Source organism: Nuphar pumila, chromosome 13 (genome assembly GCF_984573655.1).
Source record: "Nuphar pumila chromosome 13, dmNupPumi1.hap1.1, whole genome shotgun sequence".
NCBI lineage: Eukaryota > Viridiplantae > Streptophyta > Magnoliopsida > Nymphaeales > Nymphaeaceae > Nuphar > Nuphar pumila.
The window spans coordinates 84,819,378-84,837,991 of NC_143261.1; the positions used below are offsets into that span (position 1 = coordinate 84,819,378).

The window sequence follows — 18,614 nt, forward strand, 5'->3', positions numbered from 1 at the left end:
TTGTGTGGGGTTCAAACAGTGTAGTTATAATCTTAATATCTGGATTTAATAATTGCATCTCAAATAATCTAATTAATAGATCTTGGATAATCTAATAAATGTATCCAATTTGAGAATTTATTGGGTTTGGAGTTTGAAATTTCAAGGTGAATTTAGTTTAATCTAGATTGGATTTAAATTTCAATTAAGATTTAATTAGAATTTAATTTGGGTTCAGTTTAAGATTGAATTTGGATTTAAATAAAGTATTATTTACAATTTGGACCCAATGGGGACCCAAGTGTGGGATGCCCCAAAGATCATCATTATTGTTATATCAAACATTTTGGCCAATCAGTGGCTCACCGATTAAATCAAAGTTGACCTTGATGTTTCTCATCTTGAGGGCATCAAGATCGCCTATCTATATTTTCAAATTGGTGGTGATTTGAATGTTTTATTATCGACCGAAATTAGCATTTTTTGGCATCAACTATTTTTTTGGTTGATCCATGCACATACGATTAAATCTAAGACCATCACAATGGTTTACATTTTGAGGGCTATCAAATCAACTATTTAAATGATGAATTTGGTTGAGTCTTCATGTTTTTAGGCCTATGCAAAAGTCATCCTATCACCAAACCCCATATAGGAATATATGACATCATGTTGGGAATGACAAGTGGCACATCTCTTTTATTTAATTAATTAAATACTTAATTATGAGGTATCCTACATATTTAATTAGAAAACCTATGAGGTTGGAAGGATAAAGTTTGGGTGATGAAGGAGACCTGTATGAAAATAGATTCTTTTAGAAATATTATAAACTGAAGGGCAGAAACCCCTCTTATCACACAAGTTTAGTAATTTCTCCCTTTTCAATATTTGACCCTCCCTCTCCCTCTACATCTACCTTCTTCCTCACATCTCTCAGGTCCAGACCTCCATTAAAGTTGGTGTGGTTGAACCTTTGGTGGTGGTGAACCTAGAGAAGAAGAAGATTCACTTGATGATACCAGTTTTCGGTCTTCATTTTCAATTTTTTGGCTTTTGAGGTAGGGGCATGGTAACTGTGTATGTGCATAGTGCCAACATACATAGACATATTATGGAAGATCCTCATATACATGATGATATGACTATATCAGTCATAAACACCATGTAAGACTGATATGACATCAATTATGGTGGATCAATGCTCTAAAATGATTTTTAATGAAAATCAGTTTTGGAAAAACAAAATAGTTTTTCATAAAAGCATTTTTGATAGTGTGGATTTAAATTTGTGCAAGAACTGTATGTAATATATTAAATCCATGTTAAATCTGATATTGAATGTGTGAATATAAATTAATATAAAATTCCTACATGTAAAAATTGATTTTCTTTCGGGTTCTTGAATGTTTTTGACAAATAGGGTTTTCTTATAAGAATACATCAAATCCTGTATGTTGTTCATATTGTGATATTGATCTCTGTGATTTCAACATGTGATGAGTACGTGCATGCGTATGACATGTTTATATTAAATAAAAAACATGAAATACTTGTTTATAATATTTTCTTTATAAAAACATGCATTTAATTAGGTTCTTGTTATTTAATCATGTATTTTTGTTTTGACCAGTTATCAAGAACTTTATCATTCCCTCAAACAGTTTATCCAAAAATTCTAAAATTTTGTTTCAAACACAGTGAAAGTCCCAAAAAGAAAATTGGGTTCTTTTGAGGTCCAAATTGAGAAATACGACCTCTGTAAGTCAGAAAAAAATTAAAGTCCTGACAAAAATTTTGTAATGACTGCACAATTTTGTTGATTTTATTTCTCCTAATCTTTTCAATGTTTATAGCCAATATTTTATCAATATTAATTTATATATTATTGAAGATGCTCAAAATTTGGTGGCCGGATCCATTACAGTTTGTGAATTAAAAATCACATAAGTTAGTTTCAAAATCTGAAATTTCTGAAACACAGTATGTCCAAGAATATAAATAGGTTGTAATGCATAAATTTTAATTCACATATAGAATGAAATTTAGACCTGATTTTAGTGGGAGATTGTAACAAACACATTCATCTAACTAAAATAAAATTTCCAGTATTTATCTCATTTTGTGAACTTAGGGTTATTCAGTAAAGCTAAACCAGACAAGTCTATCCAGGAAACCGAAAAACAATTTCAGTGAAACATTTATTTCTCCTTGATTTGACATTCGATTGGTGTAAGGTTCACAACTATAGTTATCTATCACATTTATGCAATGAGCATGACATAATTTACAACAACTGATAATTTTTGCCTATGCAGTTTCAAATTTGAATTCTGACTTGATTTTATGTCATCGTTCAGAAAGTGAACCAATGGACATGTATGGTTCTAGAGCTTGACCAAATTAATACACACCCTATTAGAATGTAGTTTGTGGGCCCAGTGTGCGTATAAGATTATGCATGTATCTGAGATCATGCACTAATTCATAACCTATAATTTTTTGTTTCAATGATTGACATGATTTTCATGACCATGACTTACGCATGTGATGTTGTGCATGTGTTGACATGTTATGAATATTATGCAAATGAGGATATGCAGTATGTTGTGATGTACATGATGATTCACATGTTGATAGAATGGTTTGATATGTTAATATGTCATTACAATTCTATGTGATTTTGCTATAATCATGATGTGTGAATGTGTATGGCATTATGATATGCATATACTAATGAAAAAGTGCAACATAATGAGAAGATGCACATGACATGTGAATGCAATGCCAATAAAGGGTAAATAATGTGATGTATTTGTGCATGAGACTGTGAAAATTGTATATATGCATATGTATGCTCATAGATATATGATAATATTGTGACATGTGATGTGATTGTGCAGTAAGACATGTAAAACATGTAGGCACTTGGTTGCGCTCATAAGTGAGCATGTGGTTGAAAATAACCAATGGGTGCTAAAAGAGCATTGTGATATAAAAAAAATACATGCACACATAACTTGATGATTGCTCGACTGGTTTAAAGACATGAGAGCATATTGAATGAATTATTAAAATAAATGAGCTAAGATGAAATTATGTAACTATCATAAGTGGGTAGTGTGTTGCTCATGCCAATTGGGCTAACCTAGAAAGGTACTTGGGTTATTGAGCCCTATGTGCCAATTGATAACTGACACATATCTAATTAAGAAACCTATGAGGTTGGAAAAATAGAGTTTGGGTTGAGAAAGAAGACCCATATAGAAAGAGATTACTTTAGAAATATTATAAATAGAAGAGAGGAGACCCCCTCCCATCACACAAGTTTGGTAATCTTTTCCTTCTTAAATTTTGACCCTCCCTCTTCATCTATCTTATTCTTCATCACATCCCCTAGGTCCAAACATCCATTAAAACTAGTATAATTGAACCTCTGATGGTGGTGCAACCTAGAGAAGGAGGAGATTCACTTGACTTTATCGATTTTTGATCTTTATCTTTAGTTTTTCGGCTTTTGAGGTAAATGCACACTAACCTTGTATATGCATAGTGCCAACATGCATAAACATGTTGAAAAATATCTTCATATGCATGATGATATGCCTATATCAGTCATAAATACTATATAAGACTTATATGACATTGATTATGGTGGATCAAAGCTCTAAAATGATTTTTGGTGAAAATCGATTTTAGAAAAGTGAAATAGTTTTTTGTAAAAATGTTTTTGATGGTGTGGATTTATATTTGTACTTGAACTATATATAATATATTAAATTTATGTTAAATCTTATATTGGATGTGTGAATATGAATTAATATGAAATTTCTACATGTGAAAATTGATTTTCTTTCAAATTCTTGAATGTCTTTTTAAGAAAATAAGGTTTTCTTATGAGAATACATCGAATCTTACATGTTGTTCATATTGTGATATTGATCTTTGTGATTTTTGCATGTTAAGATGAGTAGATGCATGCATATGATATGTTTATATTAAATAAAAAGCATGAGATATTTTTTTATAGTGTTTTTTGTGTGAAAACATGCATTTAATTAGGTTCTTGTCAAAGATGCATATTTAGTCATGTGTTTTCGTTTCGATCAGTTTTTTAATTTTTTATCATTCTCCCAAACAGTTAATTTTAAAATTTTAAAATTTTAGACGAATGTTTCAGATACAAAGAGAAAGTCTTAGAAATAAAATTGGATTTGTTTGAGGTTCAGGGGAAATACGACCTTTACAAGTCATAATAGAATTTCTATCCTGACAAAAATTCTGTAATAATTGCTTTTATTGATTTTATTTCTCATAATCTACTCATGTTTATGGCCAAATATTTTATTAATGTTAGTTTATATATTTATTAAGATACGATAAAAATTTGGTGGCCAAATTCATTACGGTTTGTAAATTAAAAATCATGCAAGTTGGTTTCAGAATATTAAAATTTTGAAACAGAGTCTGTCCAATAATAAAAAAAAGTTGTAGTACATAAATTTTAATTAACAGACGGGATGGGGTTTAGACATAATTTTTTTGAGAGATTGTGCTATACACATTCAACTAACTAAGGTAAAATTTACAGAATTTATCTCATTTTGTAAATTCATGAAATGAGGATTGTTCGGTAAAGCTGAACCAAACAAGTCTATTCAAAGAATAGAAAAATAGTTTCAATAAAATATTTATTTCTCCATGATACAGAATCTGATTGGACCAAAGTTTATGGTTATAATTAGGTAACACATCTATGCATTTACTGTAAATTTTTTAGATTTTTAGTCATGGCAGAATTTAGACTGATTGATATATTCTACCTATACAGTTTCAAATTAGAACTCCGTCTTGTTTTTTGTTATAGTTTATAAAGTGAACCAGTGAACATATGTAAGTCCCATAGATGGACAAAATTGGTACACACCCTATTAGAATGTAGTGTGTGGGCCCAGTGTGGGTATACGATTATGCTTGTATCTGAGATCATGTATTGATTCATAACCTGTAATTTTTTGTTTCAGTGATTGAAATGATTTGCATTACTATGACTTATGCATGTGATGGTGTGTATGTGTTCACATGTATGAATGTTATGCAAATGAGATTATGCAGTATGTTGTGATGCACATGATGATTTACATGTTGACAGAATGGTTTGATGTGCTAATATGTAGTTACAATTTTGTGTGTTTTTGCTATAAGCATGATGTCTGAATGTGTATGGCATTATGATATGGATATACTAATGAAAAAGTGCAGCTTGATAAGAATATGCACATGACATGTGAATGCAATGATAATAAAGGATAAATAATATGATGTGTTTGTGTATGACACTTAAACAATCATGTATATGCATATGTATGCTTATAGATGCATGATGATATTGTGTGACATGTGATGTGATTATGCTATAAGGCATGTAAAGCATGTATGTACTTGGTTGAACTTATAAGTGAGTATGTGGTTGAAAACAACCAGAAGGTGCTAAAAGAACATTATGATATAAAAAAAATGCATGCATATAACTTAATGATTACTCGACTGTTTTAAAGGCACCAGAGCATATTGAATGAGTTATTAAAATAAATGAGCTAAGATAAAATTGTTTAACTACCATGAATGGGTAGTGTATTGCTCATGCCATGAAGGCATTATAAAAGTACCATATAGATATACTTGGGATATTGAGCCCTGCATGCCAATTGATAACCAACACATGTGATAAATAATAGTGAACTAATAAATAATCAATAACGCATTTAGACTTGTGGCCTATCTTGGAGAGTGTAGGTGGTACAAAACTCCGTGGGATAATTGTGTTTTTGTGAGTGAGGGCGTCTCACTTGGTTCCCCGTCTTTAGAGTTAGGAGGTTGGACTACCAATGTGTCTTAAGTGATATCTTCTTGACTCTGCAAAGTTGTAGTATTGATCCTGTTTGTGTTGAGCGTCTAGGAGTATTCTCTCCGTTGTGAATCACCCCATTTAGATTATTGATTTCAATTAGTCATTCGGCTTATTAAAATACAAAGTATAATAAAAATATGAGTGGTCTCAGCTGAAGTGATGATGTGAGCCTGCGAGTGTCCGTAGGAGTGTAAGCCAGAGAAACAATAAAATAGTTGAATAGGTTCACTTTACGATTATGCAATTATATTTACAATTATCTTTATGTTATGAGCCTGCATTTAATGATATTCATATTTAATATGCGATATGTTCTGATACTTTTTTTTCATGCATTTAACTGTTGTAGTTATGTGTGTGATTGCATGATGAATGCTATATTGTGTTGTATATGTTCTGATAGAATGATTGATTACATGTACATGTATGCTTAGTACAGTATATACATGCATTGTTATTATGTTTTCTACTAAGACTTGTTGAAGTTTGACCCTTATATTTTATAACATACAAATAATGAGTGAACATACTAGAGCGATTACAGGATGGTGTGGTGGTGTCATGTGAACCGATTATTGAATCCCGAAAAACTTTTGCTTGAATTCTTGTTTATTTAATTCAGACTAGACTCATAAATGGTTTATTTATTGATTGAATAATTTAAATTGGTTTATTGTTTAATAAAGATGTTTTTACATACCTGTGACTTGCCCAAAGTTTTTAACTCAATTCAAAATAATGTTTTTGCTATTTATTAAAGAATTTTCTTTATGTAATGAAATCAATTGGTTTGTTTTTTGTGGTTCTGTAATGAATCTAGTACTATGAGGCTAAGACACTCGTGCTTGTACTCAAGTGGACCTTCTAGTACCTGGTACAATTAGAGCGTAACTAATAGTAAGTCCATGACATCATTACATATTGGAATTAATGCTTTAAAAAAATGTATCTTTAGGTTAAAATTTTAGGGTGTTACAGATTTGGTATCGAACCTAGGTTTAGATCGAGTATCAAATGTCTCTTGTAGAGAAAGATTTGCTACCAGAGTTTAGGAGTTAGACTTGGATTCATAGCAATGATGAAAATTTTGGTTTATGGCTCGTCTAGCAACACATTATTGCTCTATAAGTATATTACAATATAATTGTTTAATCTATCTGTTGTGATATTGATTGATTTTTGTGTGTAATGGTTAACCTAGAGAAAAATGATAGGAGCATCACATATTTTTTATCATAGGCCTCAGGGGTAGGGGTCCTAGCCTCAGAGTTTTATGTAGCCAGCATGACAACTGTAGGTATGGCAGGCTGAGCTAGTGCAACCAGGTCTTTGTGTTAGGTGTGGTTTCTTCAGGATATATATATATATATATATATATATATATATATATATATATATATATATATATATATATATAAAAGCAACTTATATCACACCGCAATTTGTCATCCTTGCATTGGCCATGCATGGTTTTTGTTTTTGTGTCAAACACTGAAAACCTTTTCTACATGAAAATTGCTACAATGGAAACCTTATGATGTCTAGGACTAGGAGACGAGACAAAAAGCTTACCATTACGCTCAACTTGGCTTGACTTGAAAATTGAGTTCGATGAGCCGAGCTACAAGCCAACTCATTTAGGTAAACGAGTCTAGCACAAACATGGAAAGCTCGGGTAAGCTCTTGTAGGCTTGTTTTACATATTATATATGTATATATTATTATATTTTATATACATATTATATATTATGTGTAATATGCATATTATATATTTTATATATAAATTATACATATATTATATATTTTTTATAAATTATCAAGTTTAAAAAAATAAAAAAAATCTTTAAAAAACATTTAAAACATAACTTTTTAGTATCTCACTCTGGATTTACGTCAAAGGTCCAGATTTTGTGAGCCCAAAGCTCAACCTCTTGCATGTAAATGGCATGGATCTAAACCATTCTAAATTCAACCTCTCGAGTCACTGGATCTAACCAAACCACACTACAACAGAGCAGTAGATTAGCGACGACCACCTTTCGTCGCTAATCCGTCGCTAATCCGTCGCTAACCATGTTAGCGACGGATTAGCGACAACGCGGCGACAGTATGCTTACGTCGCGAATATTTCGACGCTAACTGGCGACGGAATTATTCCGTCGCCAAGTCCGTCGCTAATTGCGACGGAATAACGAGCGCTATATTCCGTCGCCAATCCGCCGGTACTAAACGGCGACCACGGCGTGGCGACGGATTTAATTCCGTCGCTAAGCCGTCGCTAGATTAATATGAATAGCGACGGAATCATCCGTCGCTAATCCGTCGCAAAAACGAAAAAAAATCAAAAAAAATTTATTTAAAAATTAATTACGGAGAACTGTACAATTTATATTTCCTGTACAATTTATATTTCCTGTAAATAAAAAACAAACCACACAAAAAAATTCATATAACAAGTATCTATAATAATTAATCGTTCCACCTTAAAACTAAAAAGTTTAATTATTTACAATTCAACAATTACAATTAGGAAAAATAAAAAAAATAGAACTTCTTCAACACAGTCCTCTAATCATCGCCAAGATTTTGTGCGTCTTCTTGTTCATTGTCTTTATCTGTCCCTTCAGCTCCACTACCCTGATTATCGCTAGCAGCCTACACAAGAAAAGAACAGTCAGTATTGATAAACAAAATATAATGAAATAAATTACACACTATATGTGATTCTATCATGTGCTCATGTGTGATCTAAGGCAATAAAAAAACTCTATATGTGATTCTATCATGCTCATATGTGTGCTAAGGCAGTCAAAAAATTGAATATGTGATTATAGCATGTTCATATGTGTTCTAAGGCATATAAAAAAACTCTATATGTGATTCTACCATGCTCAGATGTGCTTTAAGGCAAGCAAAAAACTATATATGTGATTCGATCATGCTCGTATGTGTGCTAAGGCAGTAAAAAAATTGAATATGTGAATATAGCATGCTCATATGTGCTCTAAGGCAGGCAAAGCCAAAAATTTTATATGTGATTCTATCATAAATGATATATAACATGTTCATATGTGTTCTAAGGCAGTTAAAAAACTCCATATGTTATTATAGCATGTTCATATGTGTGCTAAGGCAGTCAAAAAACAGAATATGTGATTATAATATGCTCATATGTGTTCTTAGGCAGTAAAAAAACTGAATATGTGATTATAGCATGCTTATGTGTTCTAATGCAATCAAAAAAACTTTATATGTGATTCTATCATGCTCATATGTGCTCTAAGACAGACAAAAAGTTAAATATATATATATGTGATTCTATCATGCTCATATGTGTGCTAAGGCAGTAAAAAAATTGAATATGTGATTATAGCATGTTCATATGTGTTCTAAGGCATCTAGAAAAACTCTATATGTGATTCTACCATGCTCAGATGTGCTTTAAGATAGTCAAAAAAACTATATATGTGATTATACCTGAGAGGGACCTGGAATCGAAGATCCCCTATCCTGAACAGCGGCCTTGATCTCATTTCGGAGAAAGGGGGCGACGGTGTATTGGAAGTAGTTATTCAGTGATTCATTAATGATCTCGCGTACATCATCACCGGAAAGAATAGTCGGCTGCTTGGAGCTTATGTCGGCGCAAGAAGTTGGTGAGCCGTAACTGGAAGAACCAATAACTGGTGAAGTGTTCATATTACTCCCAAACCCGAACACGCGACCTTTTTTGGGTTCACCTACTGCAGTCACCCATGCTGTAGGATCAAATGATGGATGCTGAGTAGCGTCTTCACCATATCGCTCTACCATTTGTTGCTCATATGCCTCCTACAAAATAATGTTTAAAGTATTCATTAATAATTAATGATAACATTATGATGACTTGCATATATATTGCAATGATTATTAATAGAATTAATACATACCGTTGTCGTTCTCGCCTTCTCTGATACGAAGACTCCCGTGGTCTTCCGTTTATGTGTTTCTACAAACACATCCTTATATGGTACACTGCCTCCTTTTTCTGCTTCCTGCGAAGTTAAATGACAAAAGATTTAGTACACAAATTTGCAACTATACTTATAAAATTAATATTATATATTGATGAGTTACCATTTTCTTTAGGTGGCTCCCAAATGTCTTAGATCCACCTGTGTGTAGATGGGCTTCGGGCATCTTCGATCGATTTTGTGAAGCCTTCGCAGAGCGATTTTTAAATGCATCTCCCGCCCACATATCGCACATTTCATCCCAGTAATCTCTCCTGATAGTAATAGGACCATGGCCCTTCCACAGTAATGGATCATCTACTACGCCAGATGCTTTTTTTGCTGCAGTCTTCATAGTGTGCAGCATGTCTGCAAATCGATTGGCAGCCACCTTCTGCCACACCTTCCTTGCATCATTTTCTTCCACCGTAGTTGCAAAGCGATTCGAAGCCTACAAATATTTTCAGAAAGTTAGTAGACATTGCTTAAATAAATTAAATATGAAACACATTAACTATGAGGAACAACTGTATACCATGAATGAGGACCACAATCTGTCTAATACCTCCTTTGGGTACTCTTTCCATTGAGCAACTGGTCCTGGTAGATGTTGAAGAAGTGAATTCCTAATCTCCCGTACTACTTCTTGTGGCTCAAACCTCGTGCTGCACATGAATTGTTACACAGTAAATATCAATATAAAATATTTAAAAGATATGCAATAATTGAAAACAAAATACTTACGGTCGATTATCGATATACACTATTCGAATGAGTCTTCTTGTGCCAGCCTGTGAAGACCCTGTTTCCTGTGTTGGCTGTTGACTTGTGCGATCAACTGGTGTAGGTGGGTCGTATACAGGCGCAACATCATCTGTAAAAAAATACACACCAAGTTCTCAGAATGTGCATTTGAACTAATCAAGCATCTAATTAGTTATATGATATACCTATCACAGGAGCCCGTGAAGATGAAGGTTGAGCCTGGCTACTACTGGATGAGCGACCACTATAACCTCCACGAACCATATTCTAACAAATAACATATGTCATACAATACATTCAAATAATTCACATCAAGTATTACAATGCATTCAAGTCATTCACATCAAGCATTGCAATGCATTCAAATAATTCAAATCATTGACATCAAGTATTGCACTAATTCAAATCATTCGTTAATTGCATAAATTATAATACATTCAGATAAATTACAATGCATTCGAATCATTCGTATCAAGTATTACAATACATTGAAATAAAATTTTTAATCATTCACACCAAGTATTGCAATACAACTCACATCAAGTATTACAATGCATTTAAATAGAGGTTTGTAGTATAAGATTTTTTTCACTAGCTTGAGAATTCTTCCTCGTCACTAGTTTGACTTTCTTCTTCTTCTTCTTCTTCTTCTTCTTCTTCTTCTTCTTCTTCTTCTTCTTCTTCTTCTTCATTGTTTGCCCATCCACTTGGTACATCATTTGGATCACATTCCTCTATGAATGTTTCATCAGCCAATGGAGATATGACATGCATATCATGCGCAACATCGTGACCATAAGCGAAGTCACAGACATCATCTGATTGATAGTAATCACTGTCTTCAGCTAACTCATCTTCTTGTAACTGATCATACTCGGGGTATAGTTTGGATTTCACCTTGCAAACTGCCCACCATTCATTTCTATCTGACTTTTTTATACTCGGATATGAAGTATAATAAACTTGTTGAGCTTGCGAGGCTAATATGAATGGTTCATATGTTCCAAACCTGGATTTATGATTCACCTCCACAATGCCTGAAGCTTTGTCGAGTCTTGTTGCAGTTGGATCAAACCAATGACACTTGAATACCGTAACCCTGTTATTCATGCCTAAGTAAGTCAACTCCATTATTTCCTCTATAACACCGTAGTAATCATGTTCATTTTCACCGTAGCTGCTACCCTTGACACACACGCCACTATTTATCGTTGATTTGTTTATACCGTAGTCTTTTGTATGGAATCGATAACCATTTACGATATACCCGTTGTAGCATTGCACAACTTTGGTCGGACCATTTTCTAAATCACATATTCCTTGATCTTTAACATCACCATGGCGAACCTACGCACAGACATAAACAATTATTGTGATCACGATCAATTAAGTAACTTAGTGTTGTTTATAAGTACAAAATTTATGTTAGCTTCTTTACCAACTGTTTCAACCACTCCACAAACTTAGTTTCACGTTCTTTTTGTACTTCTGCATTAGTGAGATGTGAAACTTTGCTTTGCAACTCCAGATCAAATCGTCTGCAAACCACAAATACTTATATTACCGAGCCATGTATCCACATATAGAACATAAAAGGATTTATAATTGAGTTGCATATACATATACTTACTCGATGTATGGGTCGATCGCTGAACAATTAAAAAGAATATAGATGTGTGCTGCATCTTGCTCTCGATCTGTCAATAGCCTTGATCGGCAACTACCAAATGCATGCCCAAGTCGTTGAAATATCGACAGCTTGTCAGCTACAGTTACTTGTTCTCCATCATCGTTACGGGGCGGGCATGTGTAACGTGTTGAAATATGAGGTTCGAAGTACATAGATGAGAAATTTGAAATCTCTTCTAAAGTGTACGCCTCACAAATAGAGCCTTCTACTCTTGCTTTATTACGAACCTTTTTTTTTAGGTCGAACATGCATCTGACAAGAATATACATTTCAAATTTTAAATATCTGTCATTAAAGAGACAAATATAAAAAAACATATACCTTTCAAATGGGTACATCCATCGATATTGCACAGGGCCACCAACCCTTAGTTCATATGGCAGATGTATGATCAAATGTTCCATAACATCGAAAAATGCTGGCGTAAATATCTTTTCTAACAGACAAACAGTGGTGATGACAGAGTCCTCGAGATTCTTTACATCTGATACAATGACCTCCGATGCGCACAATGTTCTGAAAAATCCGCTCAACTCAGACAATACCCCCCATATAGGTTTGTCTAACATATCATGGAATGCTAGGGGTATCAATCGTTGCATAAAGATATGACAATCATGGCTCTTCAACCCATATAACTGTCCATCGTCAATCTTCACAGCCCGAGCAATGTTAGAGACATATCCATCTGGAAATCTCAGTTGTCTCAACCATTGACATACATGTTTTATTTGATCAGGTCCGAGCACGTACTTCGCCTTTGGTTTCAGTACTTTGCCATTATACTCTTTGAGTTCCAATTCTGGTCTTTTACATATTAATTTTAAATCCATACGGGCCTTCGGATTATCCTTCGTTTTTCCTTTAATATTCATTACTGTATTGAACACATTATCAAACACATTTTTCTCTACATGCATCACATCCAAATTATGTCGTATCAATAGGGTCGGCCAATACGGTAGTTCCCAAAAAATAGATTTTTTCGTCCAATTGTGTTCCTTCCCAAATCCACGGAAGGGTGTAGGACTGCGGGCATCTGTTAATACATCTGGAAAGTATCGCAATCTTCTTAAAATCTCTATGCCAGACAATCTTGAGGATGGACCTTCCATTTCAGTTGTGCCTGCTGTAAATGCATTCTTTTGACGTCGGAACGGATGATCGCTGGGTAGAAATCGACGATGGCAATCAAAGCAGCAAGGCTTCCTTCCATGCCTCAATCTAAAAGCTTTGGAATCCTCCATGCAGTACGGACAAGCCAACCTCCCATGTGTGCTCCAACCAGATAACATACCATATGCAGGGAAGTCACTGATTGTCCATAGAACAGCGGCCTTCATGTTGAAATTTTGTTTTTTGTGGGCATCATACGTGGTAACACCGTCATCCCACAGTACTTTTAATTCATCAATCAATGGCTTTAGATATACATCAAGATTTTGGCTAGGTGAGGTCGGACCAGGGATCAACAGAGACAAGAAAAGATTTGGACGTTGCATACACAAGCTTGGTGGAAGGTTGTATGGAGTTACAAATACTGGCCAGCATGAGTATGGAGTTGATCTACCCCCAAATGGATTAAATCCATCTGTACATAGACCGAGTCTAACATTTCGCACTTCCATTGCGAAGTTCTGATGAGTACGATCAAAGTGCTTCCAAGCTTCAGCGTCAACAGGATGCGTGATCTTGTTTTCATCGTGTCGAACTTTATTTGCATGCCATCTCATGTGTTTAGCTGTCTTTGAAGACATATACAATCGCTGCAATCTAGGAGTGATAGGAAAGTAGCGGAGCGACTTGTATGAAACTTCCTTTGATCTCGTGCTACCATTGCCTCTTGTCTTTGGCTTGAACCGAGGATGCCCACATGACGGGCATAATATGTCGTTTTCCTGCTCCTTGAAATACAACATGCAGTGATTTGGACAAGCATCAATCTTTTTGTAACCCATACCTAGAGCGTTGACCATAACTTTCGCACGATAGAAATTTTGTGGCAATTTCTCATCTTTAGGCAACATACTCTTCACAATCATGCACAAACGGTCAAAACATGATTGACTCAAATTATACTCGGACTTCAAATTCATTAGTTGAAGAACTGCAGACAAGATAGTGTGACTCTCACAACCGTTCCAAAGTGGCTCATCAGCATCTCTAAGTAAATCATAAAATCTACTAGCTGCATCGTTTGGTGATTCTTCATCTACGACAGTTCTTACATCACTAGAACTCATAGCAGAACCCAGTTCTGTTCCTGCAGCATCAAATATCAAATTCGTATATGGATTATCGTGCACCACATTCACCCGTGCATCAAAATCGTTTCTAAATTCTTCTCCATGAAACGTCCAGTTCTGATAATCACTCACAAAACCCTTCCTGTATAGGTGATGTCTAACGCCATGAGGTTCTACAAATCGATTATTCTTACAAATCTTGCAGGGACACCTAATCCGACCTGTGGGATCTACCGTACTGACACTTGCCGTTGCAAATTCAATAAAACTGTCGACACCATCCATATATTCATGCGATAACTCATTGTCTACTATCCTACGGTACATCCATTCACGGTTTGCAGTCATTCTGTCGTATGATGTTACGAATAGTATCCTAACCAGTTAAAAGAGAACCATCAGAATACTATGATGAAGAAAATATCAAATTTATCATGCAATATATGATGTCATACAATCACAAGAATTATGATGCATGCATTGATAACTTAATATTTTCATGTGCAAACTATTCATGACACGATACATTCATTTGAAGCATGCTTTCAGTATACAATTTCACATGGAAGACATAATCAAATTGAAAGTAACTACATGTAAGCATGGATACAATCACATCAAACATTGCAATACATCGAAATAATTCATATCAAACAAATATCAAACATGTACCTGCAGCAAACACACTTCAATATCCCACTAACTACTACCATGCATAGCATGGACTCCGTACTCCAAAAATAAGAACACTTCCATATTCATACATTAAAATCATGCTCAGCATGATCTCCGAACTCCAACAAAGTAGTCATAGATATCAACAACTAAGTGAGTGTGTGAACAATAAAGTGTTATATTCAATAAATTAAATAACATGTGATGCGCTTGCATCACTTACTCACCACGGGTATTTACCCGATTTGCATTGTTTTTGTCACTTACTTACCACGGGTGGTGGGGCACAAGCAAGTTCTGTTGAGAAATCTGCAAAAAAAAATGATGTTTTAAAATGAAGTCACCATGAAATTATTCGACCATATTAAATCATAAAACCTTAAAATACAAGAAAATAAATTATAAATAAACCAAAACATCATAAACTATAAGAAAAATAAACCATAAAATTAAATAAAAAAGCCACAATTTAAACCTTAATCAAACAAGGAAAAAACCTGCCAAAATCAAATACAAAAAAATCCTTCATCAAATTAACTAAAAAGTATTAATTAAAAAAATGTGATTTAAATCCCTAATTATAGAAAATAAAAATAAAAACTCTAAATAAATAAAAAAAACCTAATCAAATTAACTATAAAAGCCTTAATTAAAAAATTTTGATTTAAAATCCTAACCAAATTAACTAAAAATCCTTAATTAAAAAAATTATGATTCAAATCCCTAATCATAGAAAATAAAAATAAAAGCTCTAATCAAATCCAAGAAAACCCTAATCAAATTAACTATAAAATGCCCTAATTTTTAAATTTTGATTCAAAGCCCTAATAAAACAAAATCAAATAAAAAACCCTAATTAAATTAACTACAAATAGCCTTAATTTAAGAAATTTGATTCAATTGCTTAATAAATGAAAATCAAAATAAAAAATCCTAATCAATGAAAATCAAAGAAAACTAAACAATAAAAATAAAATAAAAACCCTAATTTCTGAAAAAAGAAAAAAAAGAGCAAGAAACCAGGGGGTCGACCCCCGGCCGAACACGGCAGGGGGTCGACCTTCGGCCGGACATCAAAAGGGGTTGACCCCCTGCCGGACAAGGCAGGGGGTTGACCCCTGGCCGGAGACGGCAAGGGGGTCGACCCCGGCCGGAGAAGGCAGGGGGTTGACCCCCTGCCGGACATCAAAAGGGGTTGACCCCCTGCCGGGGTTGACCCCCTGCCGGACACGGCGGGGGGTCGACCCCCGGTCGGACATGGCGGGGGGTCGACCCCCCCCCCCCCCCCCCCCCCCGGCCGGACACGGCAGGGGGTCGACCCCCTACCAGGGTTGACCCCCGGCCGGACACGGCAGAGGGTCGACCACCTACCGGGGTCGACCGCCTGGCAGAGTCGACCCCCTGCCGGAAAACGCAGGGGGTCGACCGCCTGGCAGAGTCGACCCCCTGCCGGAAAACGCAGGGGGTCGACCGCCTGGCAGAGTCGACCCCCTGCCGGAAAAAGCAGGGGGTCGACCTCCAATCCATTTACGTACCTGCGGTTGCTCCGGGCAGCGACGGCGGCAGCGGAAGGTTGACGGAAGGAAGAGGGCGGCAGGAGGGAGAGGGCGGCGGGCGGGAGCAGCGAAAGGAGAAAGGAAAAAGAGGGCTGGGATTAGGGGTAATGCGACATATAGCGACGGCTTAGCGACGGATTAATTCCGTCGCTAAGCCATCGTAATTCAAAAAACAAAAAAGGCGACAGAAAATATTTCGTCGCCTAGGCCGTCGCTATGTTGCGACGGAATCTTAGCCGTCGCAATTCCGTCGCTAACTGTCGTATTTATTGCGACAAAACATTCTCTCGCAAAATCCGTCGCTACTTAGCGACGGATTTTGCGAGGGAATGTTTTCTGTCGCTAGTTTCGTAAAATTCTACAAATATAGCGATGGATTCATTTCTCTCGTTAATCTGTCGCTAAGTAGCGACGATATAACTCCGTCGCTAAATTCCGTCGCTAATCAACTATTTTTTTTGTAGTGCCACTCAACATCCAACAATGGTAAGGGTGCACCTTGGCAGGTTCAGAACCCCAAGTCTGTATCTCATCAATTTGGTTTCGGGTTATTGATCCTAATCCATTGACATAGGTGGGCCCAAGTGAACCAAGTAAGACATCGACATTCAATGAACAAACAACTGCCCCAGTCGACACAACAGAAGAATGTCTTTGTTTTATTTTTCATGAAGTAGTCTCAAATTTTTCTTGAGTAGTCATCTATAAAGGTAATAAAATATGCAATCCTACCATTAGATTTAACCAATGTAGGCCTCCATACATCTGGATGCACATAGTCTAAGATGTCATGGTTTGTATGCTTTGCAATTTTGAAAGTCACCCTGCATTGCTTTCTCAATAGGTAATATTTGCAGAAATTTAGTTTGCATGACTTAATATTATTTAATAAGTTTCTTTTATGAAGTTTTATCATACCTCTTTCACTCATATACCTATATGCCAAATATTGGTCTGATTTGCATTGGCCTCTTCATTGATGATCACAACTGCTCCACCTGAAACTGTGTTCCTTATCAACCTGTATAAGTTCTTTGTCAACTGACCTTTTATGACCATCAAAGTTCCTTTAATTACATTAATAATCTTATTTGTTGTTACAAACCTACAACCACTTACATCTAAAGCACCCAAAGAGATTAAGGGCTTGTTTGGAATCTAGGAACTAGGATAAGAGTTAATGCATTTGGCAAAAAAGTTGGTCAAATTACCACCTGGTGGCTATTTGTAGCTGGGATGGGAGTTAATGCATTTGAGATGGGAAGTGGCATTTTATTTACACTAAAGCATGGAATTGATAGGCAAAATCTAGGATTTTGTAGCTTCTTGAAATGCCACTTTTCATCCCAACTACTAGTCTCCAAATAGGGCCTAAACTTTTCTTAAGTTTAGACACATATCTCACATCAAGCAAGGTTCTTATTACCCTATCAAACATCATTTTTATTATTCTTATTCTTGTGATCTTACCCACAATATCATTACTCATAAAAACAAAACCACCATTATAATCTTGATAGATATTGAACCAATCTCTATGCCGGCATATATGGTATGAGCATCCATAATCCAAAATCTAGTGTTATGAGAATTGATTCATACCTACAAAAACCGAAAGAAGCTCTATACCATCACCTTCAATTATGTTGGCTGTCGGGTTTGTAATAAGATGCAGTAAGCATGTAGCAATTAGAGTATCACTATTCATCTTTTTCATACCTACACTGACCTTGGTTTTACCATGATTGATTTTGGGAATTAGCATGCTACGATGTTTTTATCAAAGCATCAAGGGATCCT

General features: G+C 35.2%; 1 protein-coding gene across 1 annotated transcript; it reads right to left on the bottom strand.

The window, feature by feature from the left end:
* Positions 1-8,293: 8,293 nt before the first annotated feature.
* Positions 8,294-9,592, bottom strand: LOC149818955 (uncharacterized). The gene is made up of 2 exons (XM_089983947.1): positions 9,368-9,592; positions 8,294-8,545 (listed from the first exon to the last, which is right to left on the bottom strand). Exons 1-2 carry the CDS (start codon positions 9,587-9,589, stop codon positions 8,459-8,461), a joined length of 309 nt encoding a protein of 102 aa, XP_089840073.1. The 5' UTR covers positions 9,590-9,592; the 3' UTR covers positions 8,294-8,458.
* Positions 9,593-18,614: the final 9,022 nt, after the last annotated feature.